Here is a 17,892-nt window from a genome sequence, read left to right on the forward strand (position 1 = left end):
ATGATTTGTCAAAAAAAAGGCTTTTCCATAAACGCGTTGGTTTTTATCTGATGGTTCAAGAAGGGGAAATTTAACCTTCCTTTTATTTTATTCGAGTGCTATTGTTTATATTAGAGGCTGCCAAGCGGTCTTTCTACTGTCTCAGAAAACAGTTTTACTCAAAACACCTGACGTGACGATCGAAGCTGTGACCATATAGAACTTTTACTGTTTCGGTACTCACATACGCCTCTGAGACATGGACCTTAACTAAAACTGACGAAACCCTCCTTAGCCGCGTTTAAGAGGAGCATCTGCCTCTTGAACGCCAAGGATTTTTGGCCCCATGGACGAGCTGCCCGATGAACTCACTATCGTACAGCGCATTAACAGGTTGGCTGATAAGTCCCCGGTCTGACACATAGAATGCGCCGCTAGTGTAAAATCCATATTATTTTTATATAGCACCAACCTTCAAATGATTCGTGTCAAAATTTGACGTCTGTATGTCAATTAGTTTGTGAGACAGAGCGTCTTTTGTCAAGCAACTTTTGGTTGCTTGACGAACGAAAAAATAACGAAGAAGAAAAAAGTGTTGTTCCACCAAGACAACGCACCGTGCCACAAGTCATTGAGAACGATGGCAAAAATTCATGAATTGGGCTTCGAATTGCTTCCCCAGCCACCGTATTCTCCAGATCTGGTCCCCAGCGACTTTTTCTTGTTCTCAGACCTCAAAAGGATGCTCGCAGGGAAAAAATTTGGCTGCAATGAAGAGGTGGTCGCCGAAACTGAGGCCTATTTTGTGGCAAAACCGAAGGAGTACTACCAAAATGGTATCAAAAAATTGGTAATAAATGGTAAATAATCGTTGTATCGCTCTTGAAGGGAACTATGTTGAATAATAAAAACGAATTTTGACAAAAAAATCTGTTTTTCTTTGTTAGACCCGGGACTTATCAGCCAACCTGTTAGAGTCGCCTGCTTCCGTTCATATCATTAGGATGACAACGGACGACCCAGCAGCCCGTAAAGAATGTTTAGGTCATCCACATGGACAGAGAGGTGTGATGACGTTGATGCTGCCGCCAGAAAGGCCGGGATAATGGACTGGCCGACGACGGCGCTGGACCGCGAGCAGTTTAGAGTATTTCTACAGCAGGTCAAGATCGCGAAGCGGCTGTAGCGTGATAAGCAAAGTAAGTAAGTTTATTTTATTCATAAAGAACTGCCTATGCTCCGGCGGCGGTCCAGATTGTGTTTGATATTGGAGTTTGTCTGCTCATAGCATCGGTTCTCCCTTTTTAAAGCAAAATTAAAACATATAATTAGTTTGTTCTGTAACGAAAAAAGATTGAAATTGTGAATGCAATGTTAATTGTAGCCAAATACTTTAATTTCTCGAGGTTCAATCAAATTTATCGAATTTTCTTAAATTAAAAGGTAATTGTAAAATTTAGTTTTAGGGATAGTAGCGAATGTTGTTAGAGCTTAAGATTTTTCTTCTTGGCTGAACGACCTCTAGGTTCATACCAGCCACCTGCAATGATTTACGAAACTTGTTGATACCGCGCAGATAGTCAATCTCTGCGGGGGAGCAATCCTGGCTGAGAATTGAACCCCTGATCTACCATGTAAAGGCCGACGCCTTTTTTGCCTGCACCACCGGACCGACAGATCGGAGGCCGAATGTTTCAGCTCAAAGTTAAATTATTCTTTTTTGTTCTTGAATCTAAAACATCATGCGGGGTTTAGCTAGTTTGTTTTTTATTTCTTCAACTTTCTGCTAACGATTATATACCACCGAGCCGCCCCGGAAAAAAGTATTTATTCTTGGAGAATATTTTTACCCATGCTAATGTGACTTACTGTTGATGTTCTAGGTATCACGCTTCAATGATCGGTAAAAGCTTCAAAAAATACTAAAGCATTCTACAGTTGATATATTTTTATTTAATCTATGAACAAAAACTCTCCAATCTTTTAATTTGTTTCCTGTATTAAAATAAATGTATCGTGGTCTAAACGAGTGATGTGATAGCAATATCCGGCTAAAGAGTTATAAAGGCCCTCAAGTTGTACGGGATTCATCTCATGCAAGCTTGTGTGAAAAATCACGGTAGATTGTGACCATTATGCGTAGAACATAAATATTATTTAAATAAATCATTATTAAAATGAGGAAAGTTATTTGAAATTATTGTTAAGTGTAGCAAGAGCTAGCTTATGTATAAGACTAATTCATAAAAACATTTCACTAACTTATTTCATCGTTTAAACGAGACAGTTCATACTGTAATTGAAATAATTCTATAGTGAGTCATATTTTTTAGTTGAAATGGCTCAATATACGAAAAAATTAATATTTAAACATGATTTGAGTAGAAAACTGATTGAATTACTATAATTTAATTAAAACCAGTTAAAATAACATTTTTTTGGATTTTATAAACAAATAGTTTAAATATTTTTAATATGTCCTACGCAGCCATGTTCACAAACGACTGTGGAGCTTGCATGTGAGTTTGCTGCGTGCAACTTGAGGACCTATATTACTCTTTAGCCCAAAATCCTTGGTTCAAGTAACTTACAATTATGTTGAACATGAGTGTATAATAACGAATTTTACAACACCACAGTCACGATGATCGTCATGGTCTATTGCTTGTTGAATGTTCGAGTAATGCGATTTTTATTGTACGAAAACGTTTTATAACTGTTTCAAACCGATCCTAAAAAAGGACCAGTAGAGTAATAAATCTGTAAAGGATTTTTATTTTTAATAAAACATCGTGAAATACGATTTTCTAAATGCTAAAAAAAGACAGGATTGCTACGCAAATAAGGACATTACACAACGATTATCAAACCCTAAGGTGCATCTTGCGTTCGGATAAGCCCAACTCACACACACACACACACACACACACGACCCGATCACCTTGATCTTTAAAAAGAAAAGCTAATGGCTCGCAACGGGTAGAAATTGTCATCGCGTATTTGCACCGGTAAACAATTATGGTTCGCCGTTTGTTGACGCGATCCTTATGCAACCGAGCGGGCTGCTGCAACTCTGCAATGCTGTGGCACTGCTTGTGCACGGTGCATCATTTCGCGCGTGCGTCTGCATGTAAACATACACAGACGCACGCTCACGCAATGACAATCCTCCATCTCTTATGTGTCACTAGTCTAGTGTTTGTAGCCTCTACCTTCCTATCCATTTACTACAAAACCGTTGCTCCATGCTGCGTGGTTTTTGATGCATACCCAGTTTTTCTCGAAACAACTAGCCAACACTAAATGGCACAAATCTAAAACTAGTTTTTGCTGATGCATTTATGTTTTTTTCTCGAACTCGAGAGTGACTGCAAACAAACACCATTCGATTAGCAATGCAATGAGAAATCACTTTTACTTCTGCCCGGTACAACCTGATTGAAGGTTAGTTACGGCCCTTTCGATGACACCGATGATCAGATGTCAGGGCATCAACTTGACAGCGAAATTCCACCCAATCAATCCTAAGTAGTGCATGTGTGTGGGCTTCTGGGCCGCTTATGCCGTCAAGCGAAAGAATTCCTTTTCGAGTTGACTCACGCGCTGGTGCAGTGAACCGAGCGTATTGACCCCTTCTGGTGGAGATCGGGTTGGCAGAATGGCTCCAATCTCGGATGCCTACTGCTCTGGCCGAGTGAACTATATTCCCGCTTTGCTATCGTTGGGTATACGCTGGGTACCGCTTTGGCTATTGGTATCAACTGGGCGACCTTGTACTTGTGTCCACCAGCAGCAGCCGCAATGTGGGAAATGCAGTATTACCGTTTTTGTGTTTGTTTTGATCGGCTTTGTTGGTTTTGTCGCGCAATATGGGTGGATCATAAAATGGTCTGTCTTCAGAACGAGTGGCTTTTGAGCACGTGGTTTTAACCGGTGGTGGAATGACACTATCACTGAAGCTATTTCCCTTGAGATGTGCGGAACAAGTCCGCAATTAAAATGGCGAACCTAACAAAGCAGTCAAATGAGGGAGCCATTGAAGTAAAATAATCAATTAACCCGGCTGGAGCCAATCGGACCGTAACGGAATAACAAAAAAGAGATTTTTTTTGAGAACTTTTTTTCCACTACTAATTACTCCCAATTATGTTTCGATTAGTGGCTTCAGTGTCTAAATTATGTCACCAGTTTGGAGAGATCGTATAATTAAAGAATTAGTTGATGTTTCCCCATTTGAAAAGAAAACGCTAGAGACTAAAACAAGAGGAGTCGCTGGATCAACGAATAGGTGAATACAGTTGACTGCACTCATCCAACTTTGGTTTGCGGTACGAATGAATACATAAACCATGCTGCGAAAAATCCACAAGAAAATCTTTACACTGCGGTTATGCACTAACGAACGATCGTGTGCCTCGTTCGCTTTAGACGGGAGACATTCTTTATCCAAGGAGCCATCTTTAGCCGTCGATTGAAGCACGGTTGACACGGTGGCTAGGGTTTACCAAGGCGCCAGCGTACCTCGGTGGGTTTCTCGATCGATGTCATTTAAATGGAAAAGCATTCGTGCACCGTTCCGTTCGCCTGCGTTTCGGTTTAAAAGCCCATTGCATAACCGCCGCAGAGGTACGATCGTGTGCCAAAGGTTTGTTTTATCTTAACGACCGCAGATGTTGACTATGCGGAACTATGCAACAAAACTGCATAACACGAAATAGAAACCAGCTAGCTAGCTAAGGGAAGCACTTACCCGGACGCCAGTTAAGTTTTTGAGTGGAATTTGGCAAAACGATTTGAGTGCGACCTAGACCGCGAAGCACTGGATTAGTTTACGTGCCACGTTTACGAGTTGAACATCGTTGGACCATTGGAGTGATCGCAAAACTGAGCATCCGAAACATTGGACCGAAAATACGCTGTCCATGACAGTGATTTTACCGAAGCGGACGTTCCGAACCGTGTTCCAACATTTTTCAGAAGCCATCTGGGGAAATGGGGGCCTCAATTTATCAAGATGAAGATTGTGTCGTATCAATCATAAGACGGTGAGTGTGAGAAATGATCGTCTCGTTGATAGTATTTTATAATTGAAATATCATCTTTATCTTTGAAGCATGGGTGATGATTTTGAGCTGCAACTACAACTATTGATAGAAATGTTTAAAAAAAAAATGTAGCGCGCGACTGTTGACCACCAGGTCAGTTCTTTTTGGAAACAATCAATCGACGGACATTACGTAACTGCCCTATGCTTGCTACCACTGGCACGAAATATTCAAATGCACTCCGAATTCAGATAGGAAAACTGCATTCGACGCACTTATTAATGCTGGGATAAGAAACCGAAAACCAGAAACTTGTCTCACACGCATTAACATACATCGCAGCCCTTTGCTTTCCTGAAGTGTATGCTTATAGGAGGATTTTGAGTGTTTCAAAATAAAGATAACCTTAAATATCGCTCCCAAAAGCTATGGACATATCGTAACAGGTTGGTTGGGCGGCGAAAAAGTAAAGCATGGCGTAACAATTCATTCCACAGCATCAAGTTACAAATCAAAGCTTTAGATACAGAGTGTGACCCCTAAAAAGTTAAAATTGTACCTGAGATAGTTTTGGTTTCTGCTAGAAAAAAGCTAAATTAATTAAGATTTAAGTTTTGGATTCAATTTTAGGTGAAAAAAGTATTAAGAAATATTCAACAGTCTATGTGACAGCTAGGAATGTTGAGGTACTAAGAAGCACAGTATTTGTGATATAAAAAGCAAATAGGTTGCTAAGCCAAGAAGAAAAAGATGAAGAAGAAGCTTCCAAAAACAGCTTCCAGTATCGCCAAAAGATCTTATCTTTTGATTAGATCTTATTTTTAATTATCTGCAGCGCTTTTCTGAAGAGGTCCTTGCAGGAATATTCCTTTGCTTCATCATCTGAAAAAAGGGGAAAAAACGCTGGTTAATCGATTTTGTCCAATTGTAATAAATGCAAGGTGAGAATATAGAAAATTGTTGTCATGAACTCATAAAGGTGGTTGAAAAAAAGCTGATTCCTGAAGAAACTTTTAGTCGTTTGAAATGTATCGCTGGACCTTCCAAATACATAGGGGATTTGGTACCCGCGGTTTCAAAAAGATCATGTAGACCAGCGAAAAGCGAGACGCACACACTGCACCATTATTACAGACATAGGACATAATGTTGTATAAGCCAATGTAATGAAGAATATGGGAAAATAATGAGAAAACTTGAGTCTATGGACCACATTGTTTGACTGATCGGGAGCCCAATGGCAACAAAAAAGAAGTCTTCATAAAAAGAAAACCGGAAAGCTTTAACCGAACACAGTGCGCCTGTTTCCTTCTATAGTATAAATCAAATCAAAGCCACTATCCATATTGTAAGAAATATATTATAATAATAATACAATTAAGTTGATGTTTTACCTTTACTTAAAGCCTATCTTATTATTAACATTTCAGGGTTTAAATCCATACCATGGAATTATTGAATCACTCAGTTGAAATTTTCAAAGTGGAATATTGTAAACTTCTTGTGGAACTTTAGAATCATATTGTGGAATATCGTGTAGTTCTGAATTTTCTGTCCAGCGTTTGGAGCACTTTTGTGAAAACCGGCGAAGCAAAAATAAAATTCCAATAGTACATATGTATACTGCACCGCGCCTTGACATTGAGCCTCGCCAAGCCATTGTAGCGTTGATTTTGTCGCAAATTTTTGTTGTTGTAAAAGTAGTTCTAATTACTGCTTTTTAAAACCAAAACAGATCAGTTCTCAGTTAATGCAATATTCCACATACATATATGGTGGCAAAGTTCCTCAACGGATTTTCAATATTCCACCATCTATTTCAAACATTTCACTAAGTGATTCTACAACTGTATCCTCTATTTAAAAAAATGCTCTAATAACCACTACTAAAAGATTTTTTCAATAAAAATAGATTTTACACAAAAATTTGTAGTAAAAGTTGTTAGAACTACTGCTTCCAGTATATATGATAGCAACGTTCCACAACGGGCTTTTAGTATTCATCAATCAATTTGAAATATTCCCCTAAGTGATGTTACAATTCGATTATATGGCGAAATCCTGTATTTGCCCAGACCAATTGCTCGTTGAAGGTACCGTCCAAACTACCAGACATACAAAAGCGACGCAGAGAGGAGACCATGGAACGCTGGCAACAACAGTGGATAGCCGGAGCAGAGCAGCAGGGATCGCCGGGGATGAAGACGAGGAGACTTATCCCGGACATTATGTCCTGGGTAAATCGTAAGCACGGAGAAATTGATTTCTTTCTATCTCAACTCTTTACAGGGCATGGGTTTCTCCGGAGCTACTTCGTCGAGAAAGGCATCCTCGACGGTTCGCCAAACTGCCCGGTGTGTGAACATGACGTGGAAGATGTCGACCACGTAATGTTCCACTGTCCACGGTTTGCTCGGATCCAACATGAGATGCAGCAGCAGAGCCACACCCGCCTGACGATGGACAATCTGGCGGCGGAAATGTGTGCCAACCGCGACACCTGGGACTGCCGCTCGGACCATCTTCAGAAACCTCCAAGTGAGGTGGAATGAGGAAAGTCCATCAACGGCAAGACGGAGGCGACATCAACGACGGCGGAACACGGAACAACCAAGGTAGCAATAGCTGCCGCCGTAACCGCACACAAAGGACTATACTACAACGGAAGCAGCAGCAGCAGCGACGAGTAACCAGAGCAGCAGCAGGAGCTTAGACCCAACCGGGAATAACGGCTACGGACGGACGGGTCTGAGCAGCAGCAGCAGAAAGGAAGGCACGAAGCAGCAGCAGCAGCTGAGACAACAAGGACGAATGACGCAGCAACCGCGCGCCAACGCATTGCACAAACGAACCTGCATGGAGTACTACGCACATTAGCGCATCGGCAGGTTTCGGATCAGGTCGAGGAGTGGTTTAGTTGGGTCGCATCGGCTGCCGGGTCCGCTTCACGGGCCCAGCGTCACGATGAATCCCACATACCCCATCTTGAGGGATGGTCTGTAGCCGCAGACCACCTTCCGAGATGGGGACCTTTTGAAGGTTCCCTCCCCGTTAACAAAAAAAAAAAAGTACCGTCCAAACTTGAAAGAACTACAACAATTTGATAAGTTAAAATATATTGAACAAATTTCTGCACGGCATCTATCTATAGACTTGATGATGTCTGTGTATAGTTTTGTAAATTAGAAAGTATAGTGAGGCAGGTTTGGCAGCCGGTTTTCCACACACCAGAACTGACTTGTCAAGGCAAGTCCAAGCAAACGTCAAGGAAAACTAGAAACTAGGGACTGCTGAAAGTATTGTTTTAAGTTTTGTGTCAAAAAAGAAGAATTTTGGGTGGGACTTATCCTCTGAGGCATAATATTTAAAAAAAATTTAGTCACACTATACTCCAGAAAGTTGTTTCTTGTTTTCAAACAACCTAATAAATTGCTCGGAAACGATCTTCTCAATCACCCAATAAAAAATTATTAATGTTTGATAATGTGTTCTCCATAATCCTCAAACCGTAATAAGCGGGTTTACTACTACCACCCTCTTCGTAATTGAAGGTACCCTACCGGTTGGCTCCCGATGTAATAGCCGAGTCGAGCAATAATTTTAAACATCTTGCCACCTGTTTTACATATTATTCCTTTCGCGCCAGTTTGTGCTAGTCCAGCCGATTGCAGCAAAAATATAGTTCAGCGAACCTGATCAATGCACGATTGCTGAAATTATGCAATAAACACCCAATTCAAGCATCAAAGAAATACCTTGTACCGTTCGCGCTACTCGCAGACTTTTGGAAACGTGCAGAGGAAAATAGAAATAAGCCTCACACTCGCCTATAGGATTACCGGTGGCTTTGGAACGGGTTTTAAGGCCGAAAAACAAAAAAAAAAAAGGTATCCAGTTCTGGCGGAATCTTCTGGGCGCAGTCTTTCGTTGGTCCAAGGGAGAATGGATACCCAAGTGCAGCTGATCTTGCACGGAGTTTCCCTTTCTATGCGGTTGTTGCTCGAGCACAGAAAACATACGAATCGTGCTCGAGACCGGTTGGAGGGGATGTGACATGATGTGTAGTGAAACAGGTTTTTTCCTTCTCGCTAGGACAGGATGTTTATGTTCTAGTTTTGAACCTCAACCACACATATGACGAAAGCGAAAGCTAACGGTCGTTTGTTGGTTGGAATGCAAATTTGGAACGCTATTTCTGTAGTCCAAAAACCGAAGCCCGCTTATCGCCAGCTAGACGTCGAACGCGTTGACACGTCCCTGAAGCTGCAGATGACCTCAACCGATATCCACACTCACGAGAAGATGCACTCAACGGACGTCCTTCGATTTGCTTTCCTTTCGATCTTAGGTTAGGTAAAAGTGCGGTCAACACCCAAACACACACACACATACGCTTGTTTATAATTTTTCCAACGGCCCATTGAATTATTCCAATATATTTCAATCACTCACTCACCCCACTCTGCTCCACTCTTTGGCTCGATGTTGCGCAACCGCAACCGCATGCCCAAACCGCCAGCCGGACAATGTGTGGCGTGCGTGCATGGCGTGCTCTAAACCGTTCCGAACCGGGTCAACAGCGGCCACCATCCGTACCGTCCTGAGTGAGTCTGTGTAAACTGCTTGGCACTTGACGAGCCAGCAGAGATGATGAGGCGTTTCGTGCTTTCAGGGCCATGCCAACAACAACACAGTCAGCAATCGGGCACAATGCGTCAACGCGTGGCCAAATCTTACGCCAGCCTCCGTAGACTGGACTGGAGGGTTCATTAAGCGGCCGTTTGTGGTGTTGGTGAAATGGTAAACTATTTTTTTTTGGGGCTATCTTACGTAAAGCTAAGGGGCTCGAATTTTGGGAGTCCCAGAGAGTCGAGCTCGTAAGGGTAGTGAAAGATTTGATCTCGTCTATGAGTTCCAAACAATGTATATGAAGACCTCCCGAGACTAGTGAAGCCACTAGTCACTTTTGTTGGAATATCTTCTTGGATGCTGTTCCGGAAGGCTTTAATAGTAATATGTCCTGCCATGAGGGAAGAAAATGGTTCCAAAATAAACAACAATCTCATATATCTCGCCTCTCTCACCGCAAATAGCTTTAGAAATGAGGCATTAAAAGTCCGATGCACTCCGCAGTTCCGCAGATATGAGTTCCGCCTTCGCATACTTGATCTAGACTACGCACCTGAGTGGGGGCTTTCACTCAAAAAGTGCCACGCGCTGACAGAGGTAAAAAAAAAAGCTACAGAGGCCTCCAGATGCGCTCAGCGTTGCTTATTCGCGATTGACCCTTATGCAGCCCCACCATACCCCACCAACCACACACAAACACACACGCACCAGGCAGCTCAGCTGGCTTCGGTGGGTTGGTGGTTTTCGGTAGTCGAGCGATAGTCATAGACTTAGCGATCGTGTTGAACTGTGCACAACAGTCTACGCTTGGAGCTCGGAACCGGAGCATCGTGTGGAGTTCGCGTACCCCCGATCCCCCCGTCCCCCCGTTACCGCGTGTGCCGTACCGTAACTCGCTTTCGTGTCGTTAAGCCGTCGTCGCATTAATTTCTATCCGAGTCGGTCGAGTGTCCAGAAACGGGCTAGTTTATTAGACGAAGAAGAAGTGGAACAGTTTAGTATCCAAAAATGAAAGGTAAAGCTATAGAAACTGGGTATCTGGGATGAAGCACGCGTTCACTATAGTGCCCAGGAAGTGTCCAACGATCGCGTTGATTGAGTGCCTCGTGGTAATGCAAAGCCATCATCATCGTCGCTCGTCCAAGATTAAAAGGCAGTGCAAAGTTGCGTCGTCATAAATCACCCGGTCCAGTGGCCACCAATGGACCCAACTCAGTTTCAGCATCATCTCATGACTCCAACCAGTCACAAACGAGTTGAACTTTAGCAGAGTTGAGAAGAAAAATCGGTTTCAAATGGTTAGAACTCGACCGGATGTGATCGTGTTTGCATGCGTGCACGAAAAAATCGGAAAAATCTGGAAAGCTCTTGGTACTACTCTCCGGTGGATGGCTTAAGTGAGCTATCTGGCCTTCCTTAAGACCACTTAATGCGCGTGCACGCGTGCCAACCGACAAGCTGCATGTTGCGTTACCAAAACAGACATCGTGCCATGTGGTTACGCAGGTAGAACCGAGGTGGCCAAACCCCTTGGCATAGGCATGCCGCCCAGCCCCAACACGTTCACTTTCAATGTTACGTTTCGGGTGGGAAAAATTCGTACACCGTGGAAATCGACCGGTGCCCTTGGGTGTAGGGAGCATTTCCATACCCTTGAGGATTTGGGTGTGTGTGTGTGTGTGTTTTGTTCGGTCTGTTTGCCTAGTCTCGCGCCATATAAAATCGAAACGCAACGCAGCTTCAAGAAGGCTAAGTTCTTTTCCATTTTTGCAAGATGGTTTCGAACAAAACGCATTTAGATCCGTTTTTTTGCCCAAAAACGGCACTCTGATACAGCAGATTAGGGTTTGTTCGTCCGTGACTTATGCATTTGTTGGTGTTTCCGTTCCCACCATCCGTTTCCCTTCCTTTTTTCGGCTACTTTCGTAATTACAATTTTTATGCGAAATAAATTATTGACACTTTCCGGTGCGTTTTGTGACGCCGAAAGCATGCCACTGGTGCTTTCGCTTACGCTCTACGGTGATACTATTTTATGCTTAAGAGAAACAATGAATTCATTTTCATCGGTTTCTGCTAGTTTTGGGTGAAAGTTTCTTCATTGCTTTACAAAATGGTTGCATGGACTTTTTTTCTTTATATATCTGTTTTTGTGTTATTTAAGGCATCTCCGTACTGATTTTTAAATTGTCTTACAATCTCTTTGAAGCATCCATTAATAATACATTCAATGGGATTTGGAGTTCGAGGTGGAATGTGATGTAGAGAAAAATAGAGGAAAATGAGTACTACAAAACTCAATGAACGAAAATTTGTATTTTTTTCTTATTGAAGTCTTTAATCGCATGAAGCTTTAAGGATTCCAGATATTGCTGACAAATAACCGGACAAGTTTTTGTTTAATAATTCTAATGCAGGCAAAAACCCAAAGATCTAACCTAGAAGAGATCCATAGAAATGCTCCATAGAAAAATGAAATGCTGTCCTTCCTCTAGGCTTTACGATCTACTAGGTCACGCCGGCCATCGAATAGCCTATTGCACTTGTTGATATCACATAGTTGACTAGTAAATCGTCCCCATTAGGAGGAAATGGTCGCATGTGTGGAGCGCCCAGAGATTCCTAGTTGTCTTGGTAAATATCAACTGCATAGAAATCCGTTTTGGCACCTTTTTTTACACCGAAAAAACGATGATCAAATCAAACCAGAATATTTCTCTCGTAGTGAGGACTGACTATCCAACTTATTTGTATTAATAAATCTGGTAAAGCAATCAAATTTCTTTCAGATCAGATCAGATAAATCGTAACAGCAAATTCTTCTGGCAGATTTTTAATCTGAAAATATGCATCAAATAGTCGCATTACAGTACTAGATGATATACTCAACAAACTTAAGCACGTTTTGGTTGACAAATGTTCCAACAAAATCATGATATGGCAAGCGTTTTGCAAATGTTGGCTCTAAAGACGAACTTTCGCCGCAAATTATAAACTAAAACATTTGTAAAGAACAGCGGCTGAGCAAGGCTCATAAAGAGCAAGATTCAGTAAAGTTCTTATCAGATTTGGCGTGCTATCAGCACTGCAAAATCGGTGCAGCAAAACAATCAAGTGAATATTATCGGCAAGAATATGAATCCACCGTTCGCTCAGGTCAGAATATTGGTCAATTGAAAAATATTTAGCCGAACTGAAAATTTTAAAAGACAGAGAAAACAACCTAAAAAGGCTGACGGATGTTAATAAATCGTGTGTACGGAAGCTGATGTAACTATGTAGTTGTCTTTACACCAATATTATATTTTTTTATGTTTAATTCAAAGTAAAATAGAATACTTTTGATTTTATGTTCAAACCAAATTGACCGAGTGGCGGCCGATGATGTGTGTCCGGATTCTACACGAAAAGAGCTTTAAGTGATAGTTACGGAGAACCTTAGGTGGATGAGGCTTTACCTATCAAACCCTGGACCCTACCATGGACAACTCATCAACAGCATCGTTTCATCTCAATTTGGAACTTTACTTTCCTTCTCCTCTTGTCATGATCAGCCCAGCGGTTCCTTCCAAAATATAACTTGGGGCCCCGTCGAAACAACTGACCCCTGGGATGTTCGTGGCTTTGCCATCGATAAAAAAGATCCTGTCCACTTTCCAAACGACCGGCCTCCTTATTATTAAGCTCGGAATCTGTCTAAATATCCAATATTCCTATGGCCCAACGGCTTCTATTAAGGAGATCCGCTTATGTAGCGGCTCCATGACAGCTCGGGACCCCAAACATCTGTTTTATTTGTTTGAAAAAAAGCTTTGCATCATCCAGATACTAATCATTTCGGTTAAAGGTTAGTTAAAATTCTATTGGGAATTTGTAGTCTGGCTAAGTGGACTATGAAACAGTGTTTTATATAAAGGTGTAAGGCTCTTGCTCTTGTCTAATGACTAAAAGCTAACGACTTATCCCATCTCTTTCGCGTTTTGAATGACTTCAACTGAATGTGAGACACTAGAAATGTTCTGTTTTGCATCAGCTTTTCAGATTGATAATTCAATTGAACTCTGTACTGCTTAAATGCCCTCATTACTTTCAATTCGACTCACTTTAAAAGTTAATTTCTGCTTTTTGTTTCATTTTTCTCATACAGATCTAGTAAAGAAGACGCCTGTGCAGACATGGTACACAGGCAAAACGATCTTTGTCACCGGTGGTTCCGGTTTCATGGGCAAGGTACTAATTACCATTCAAATAACGCCTCATCGACCCAGTCCTTGAAAAACACGCATTTCAACCATTTCGGGTATCCCCATCATTCCAGGTGCTGCTGGAAAAACTGCTCTACTCCTGCTCCGACCTCGAGCGCATCTACGTCCTGATGCGACCGAAGCGTGGCAAATCGCCCCAAACGCGCATTGACGATTGGTTGAAATTACCGGTAAGTCGGAAGGGTAGAGCACAATACCGTAGCGATCGATCGTTAGATAACAGGTGGAAGGATTACGCTTGCTTAATGGCTTAATTCATCTGAGCCGACTCTTGACGTCAATCGCGTCAAAGTAATCATGATCAAGGTGCTGCCTTGTATATCGCGCTCCCGGCTCTCTGAAGGGCAAAAGGGTAGCGAGATCGAAGAAGATCAGTTATGAAAGAGGCAAGAAAAAACGGCACTCCATTATGTCCCATCATCAAAGCAAGTACGGCACGAAAGCCGTACCACGCCATGATGGTTCAATTGCGTTTTTCATGAAGAATAATTGAAGCCACAGGGAGGGGTTAAGATCAAATAAAGATCACCTTCGGTGAAGAAGAAGACTTTTAAAATTAATCGTTCATTCCTCTTCTTTTCTTCACTGCGTAGGTTTTCAAGCGTATCCGCGAGGAAAAACCGGAAGTGTACAAAAAGTTAGTACCGATTCCGGGTGATGTAACGAGCGATAAGCTCGGTATAAGCGCGGAACACGAGCAACTACTGATCGATACGGCCGAGATAGTGTTTCATTGTGCCGCAACACTAAAGCTGGAAGCGAGACTGAAGGATGCGATCGAGATGAACACGATCGGGACGAAGCGCATCCTCGATCTTTGTCTGCAGATGAAGCGTCTGAAGGCGTTGCTACACTTGTCCACTGCGTTCTGTTACTGCGATAAGGTAAGTTGGTATGGTGAAGACAAGCCCTGGCGGCAGAACTGTGCTGATCGTTTATCGTTGTTCTGTTTGCCTGTATTAGGAAGTACTCACCGAGAAGGTGCACGACTTCCATCACAATCCGTACGATCTGATGCGTACCGTGGAGTGGATGGATGAGAAGGCGATCGACCAGATCACACCGACACTGCTGACGCCTCATCCGAACACCTACACCTACTCGAAACGGTTGGCCGAAATGTTGGTGCGTGATACCTATTCTAAGTTGCGCGTGTGCATTGTTCGGCCTAGCATTGGTAAGGATTCGCCGTTTGAAATGTCTCTAATATTTGAATGTTAACCGAAAATGGGTTTACTTTCACTGTCTCCCTGGCTCAGTCTGTCCTGCCAATGCGGAACCGGTCGAAGGATGGGTGGACAGCCTGAACGGTCCCGTCGGTATTATGGTTGCCGGTGGCAAGGGCATCATCCGATCGATGCTGTGCAATGGAGAATACAACGCGGAAGTTATCCCCGTTGATATCGCGATCAATGGGCTTATCACGATCGCGTACACCCTAGGACAGATGGAAGAGATGTAAGTGTTGTAGCAGCTGGCAGGGTCCTGAGTGGCGAATTTTATCCGATATCTCAACACTCATCCACACAGGCCGAAGGAAATTCCGGTGTACAACATTACGTGCCGTGAAACGAAGCGAACCACCTGGAAGGAGGTGTTGGATCTCGGCAAGGCAACCGCTTACGAGTATCCTTTCGAGGCCGGCGTCTGGTATCCGGATGGTGATATTACGATGAACAAAACGTACCACACGATCTGCGTCATGCTGTTCCACTGGTTGCCCGCTTACTTTATCGATTTTCTAATGTTTTGCTTTGGCCAGAAGCGATTGTAAGTAGCATCGCATCGGCAATTCTTCTTTGCGGATTATAACCGACAAAATACATCCGTTCCTTCCGTTGTAGCATGTGCCGCATCCAGAACATGGTCTCGGAAGGGCTTAGTCTGTTGCAGTTCTTCACCACCCGACAGTGGGACTTTAAATCACACCAGTATCAAGCGATCGCGAAACATCTCTCACCGGAGGATAACGTCATCTTTACGATGGATGTGGACGCGATCGATACGAAGGACTATCTGCGGCGAATCATTCTTGGCGGTCGGCAGTTTTGCATGAAGGAACCACTGTCCACGCTACCGAAGGCACGCATCCAGCTCAAGTTCCTGTACGTGCTGGACAAGGTGGCGAAGGCGTTCATGCTGTACTTCTTGACGTGGCTTTTCCTCACGCTGACTGGGTTAAAGGCGCCAGTGTATGAAATGCTCGGCTGGGCGTAATCCGTATGCACTCCAATGTCAGTTTCTTCTGCAAAGCGCATTCCGAACGAGGAATACTCAGCTGGGATCCGGTTACAGTATGTTTTACACGTGGCTACCAATAGTGTTCTCCTTTGAGTGTGTGTGTATTTTTTTGTTTCTATGTCTGCTGTTGATATCATGTTTTTTTTGTCTCATCCAGTTTTGTTTTCCATTTGTGTCAAAGCATTCACATAATAATAAAGTAAGGACCAAATACGTAAATTAGTCTGCAGAGTTCAAATTTCGTTTTTGAAAAATACAGACAGGCAACCAAGTTTGACAATATAATTTATTTTAAGCATGACGGAGCCTAGCAATCCTTCCGGATACTATTGAAGGATTACTAGGCGCGTTGAAAGAACTATGATTAATGGCGCCAATCCAACCAATTAATGTCAAGCAATTTTTCAGAAAACTACCACCAACATTCTGTCCAATGGAGAGAGATTTTGCAATCTTCCGTTATATAAGGAGTATTAAAGAACGACATCAAAATCCAGGATCTTCAGGACAGTACTTTGTGGACATCTTGATAAAATTTAACTCAAATTAAAATTCGAGTCATCTTTTATCGAGACTTCGCATAGCCGGTTAACTGGTTCCTTAATCATTGCAGTCATCACCACTCGAATGTCGGTTACATGCTGGTCCCCTGTTTGGGCCACATGACCGGTTAACTTTCATAGTTCGGAAAAATTCTGTGTTCTCTTGGGAAAAAGGTCGCTGGTGAAACTCACACATTATGGAGTATTTTTGAACCCTACTTCCAATAAAACGACTGGTCACGCTCAAAGGGTGTAGCAATCTTTTACGTGATATGCTCTGCAAAACTTCCGAAATCCTACCGAAATATTAGCAAAGATGCCCGATGTTAGGAGTCAATAGCTTAGGAAAATTCCATCGTGTTTCCTAACTTATAGTCAGTCGGGGGAATTTGAACTCTGGTTTCGCCGTGTCCGGCGCCGCAGTCGCCTCTACCACCAGGCTGCCCTTACTTGGATATAACTGTAACAATAATTTCTCGAAAGTTTTCATGAAAAGATCTTTTTTTTTTGTTAACGATGTTATGCAGGATTGAACGTAGGGATTGTGGCATTAGCTACGGGTCTTCCTATAAGCGGACTGCGAGGCCGTGTGGGGCTGCCCCATCTCGAAAGGATCGCCCGTACTAATGGTCCACCCTCCATAAGGGAGTCGTGCTGGGACTCCTTTGAAGAAACTCCACAGGGCCACATAAGGGCTAAATCAGCCTCTGATTGCTAGGCAAATATTGTGTACAGACAATGAATACTTTTCAATGTCAAATGCATAGTCTTTCAAAAGTATACCAAAGATTACTACCAGAGCTTTCGATTTCAAAGACCAGTCTAAGCTCCATCTTGGACCCGGAGTTGGTACCAAACAGGTTTTTGGAGAAGATCACGTATATAGAATGCTTCTGCTCCCCATTTCTGGCTTCCTTGAAGAAAGTGTCCTTGCGCACGGGTAGAAGTTGAAGATGGAACTCGAAATTCGAGTCCTGCCGAATAAAAGACTACTACCGGTACCTTTTGATTCACTTAACCGCATCCTATCCTATATCCGCATTTGATGAAGGCAATGGTTAAGGAGGGCAAGCCTGGTACGAGATGTTAGTGTCGATAAACGGTTGATAAAGGACGCCTGGACTGGACGACCTCAATCATGTGAGGTTTTTCGGATACTCCTTCCTCAGAGTTTCCCATACCGCAGCCCCT

At 42.8% G+C, this 17,892-nt stretch overlaps 3 protein-coding genes across 3 annotated transcripts in view; 2 read left to right on the forward strand and 1 right to left on the reverse strand.

Annotated features, from left to right (window-relative positions):
- LOC126558239 (TBC1 domain family member whacked) overlaps positions 1–17,892 on the reverse strand; it is a 263,712-nt gene that overhangs the window by 148,747 nt on the left and 97,073 nt on the right. The gene's annotated exons all lie outside the window — the stretch shown is intronic.
- Positions 1–17,892, forward strand: part of LOC126558773 (toll-interacting protein-like) — a 67,310-nt gene that overhangs the window by 4,393 nt on the left and 45,025 nt on the right. The gene's annotated exons all lie outside the window — the stretch shown is intronic.
- On the forward strand, positions 10,662–16,135 carry LOC126565970 (putative fatty acyl-CoA reductase CG5065). The gene is made up of 8 exons (XM_050223174.1): positions 10,662–10,668; positions 13,801–13,883; positions 13,972–14,088; positions 14,512–14,802; positions 14,882–15,095; positions 15,178–15,376; positions 15,449–15,688; positions 15,763–16,135. Exons 1-8 carry the CDS (start codon positions 10,662–10,664, stop codon positions 16,133–16,135), a joined length of 1,524 nt encoding a protein of 507 aa, XP_050079131.1.

This window comes from Anopheles maculipalpis, chromosome 2RL (genome assembly GCF_943734695.1).
Source record: "Anopheles maculipalpis chromosome 2RL, idAnoMacuDA_375_x, whole genome shotgun sequence".
Taxonomy (NCBI): domain Eukaryota; kingdom Metazoa; phylum Arthropoda; class Insecta; order Diptera; family Culicidae; genus Anopheles; species Anopheles maculipalpis.

Bases quoted from the DNA above. Each gene is read 5' to 3' on its own strand.
- LOC126565970 (XM_050223174.1), top strand. The intron at 15,096-15,177 runs GTAAGGATTCGC...TCCCTGGCTCAG, and splicing joins CATTGTTCGGCCTAGCATTG to TCTGTCCTGCCAATGCGGAA. The intron at 15,689-15,762 runs GTAAGTAGCATC...CTTCCGTTGTAG, and splicing joins TGCTTTGGCCAGAAGCGATT to CATGTGCCGCATCCAGAACA.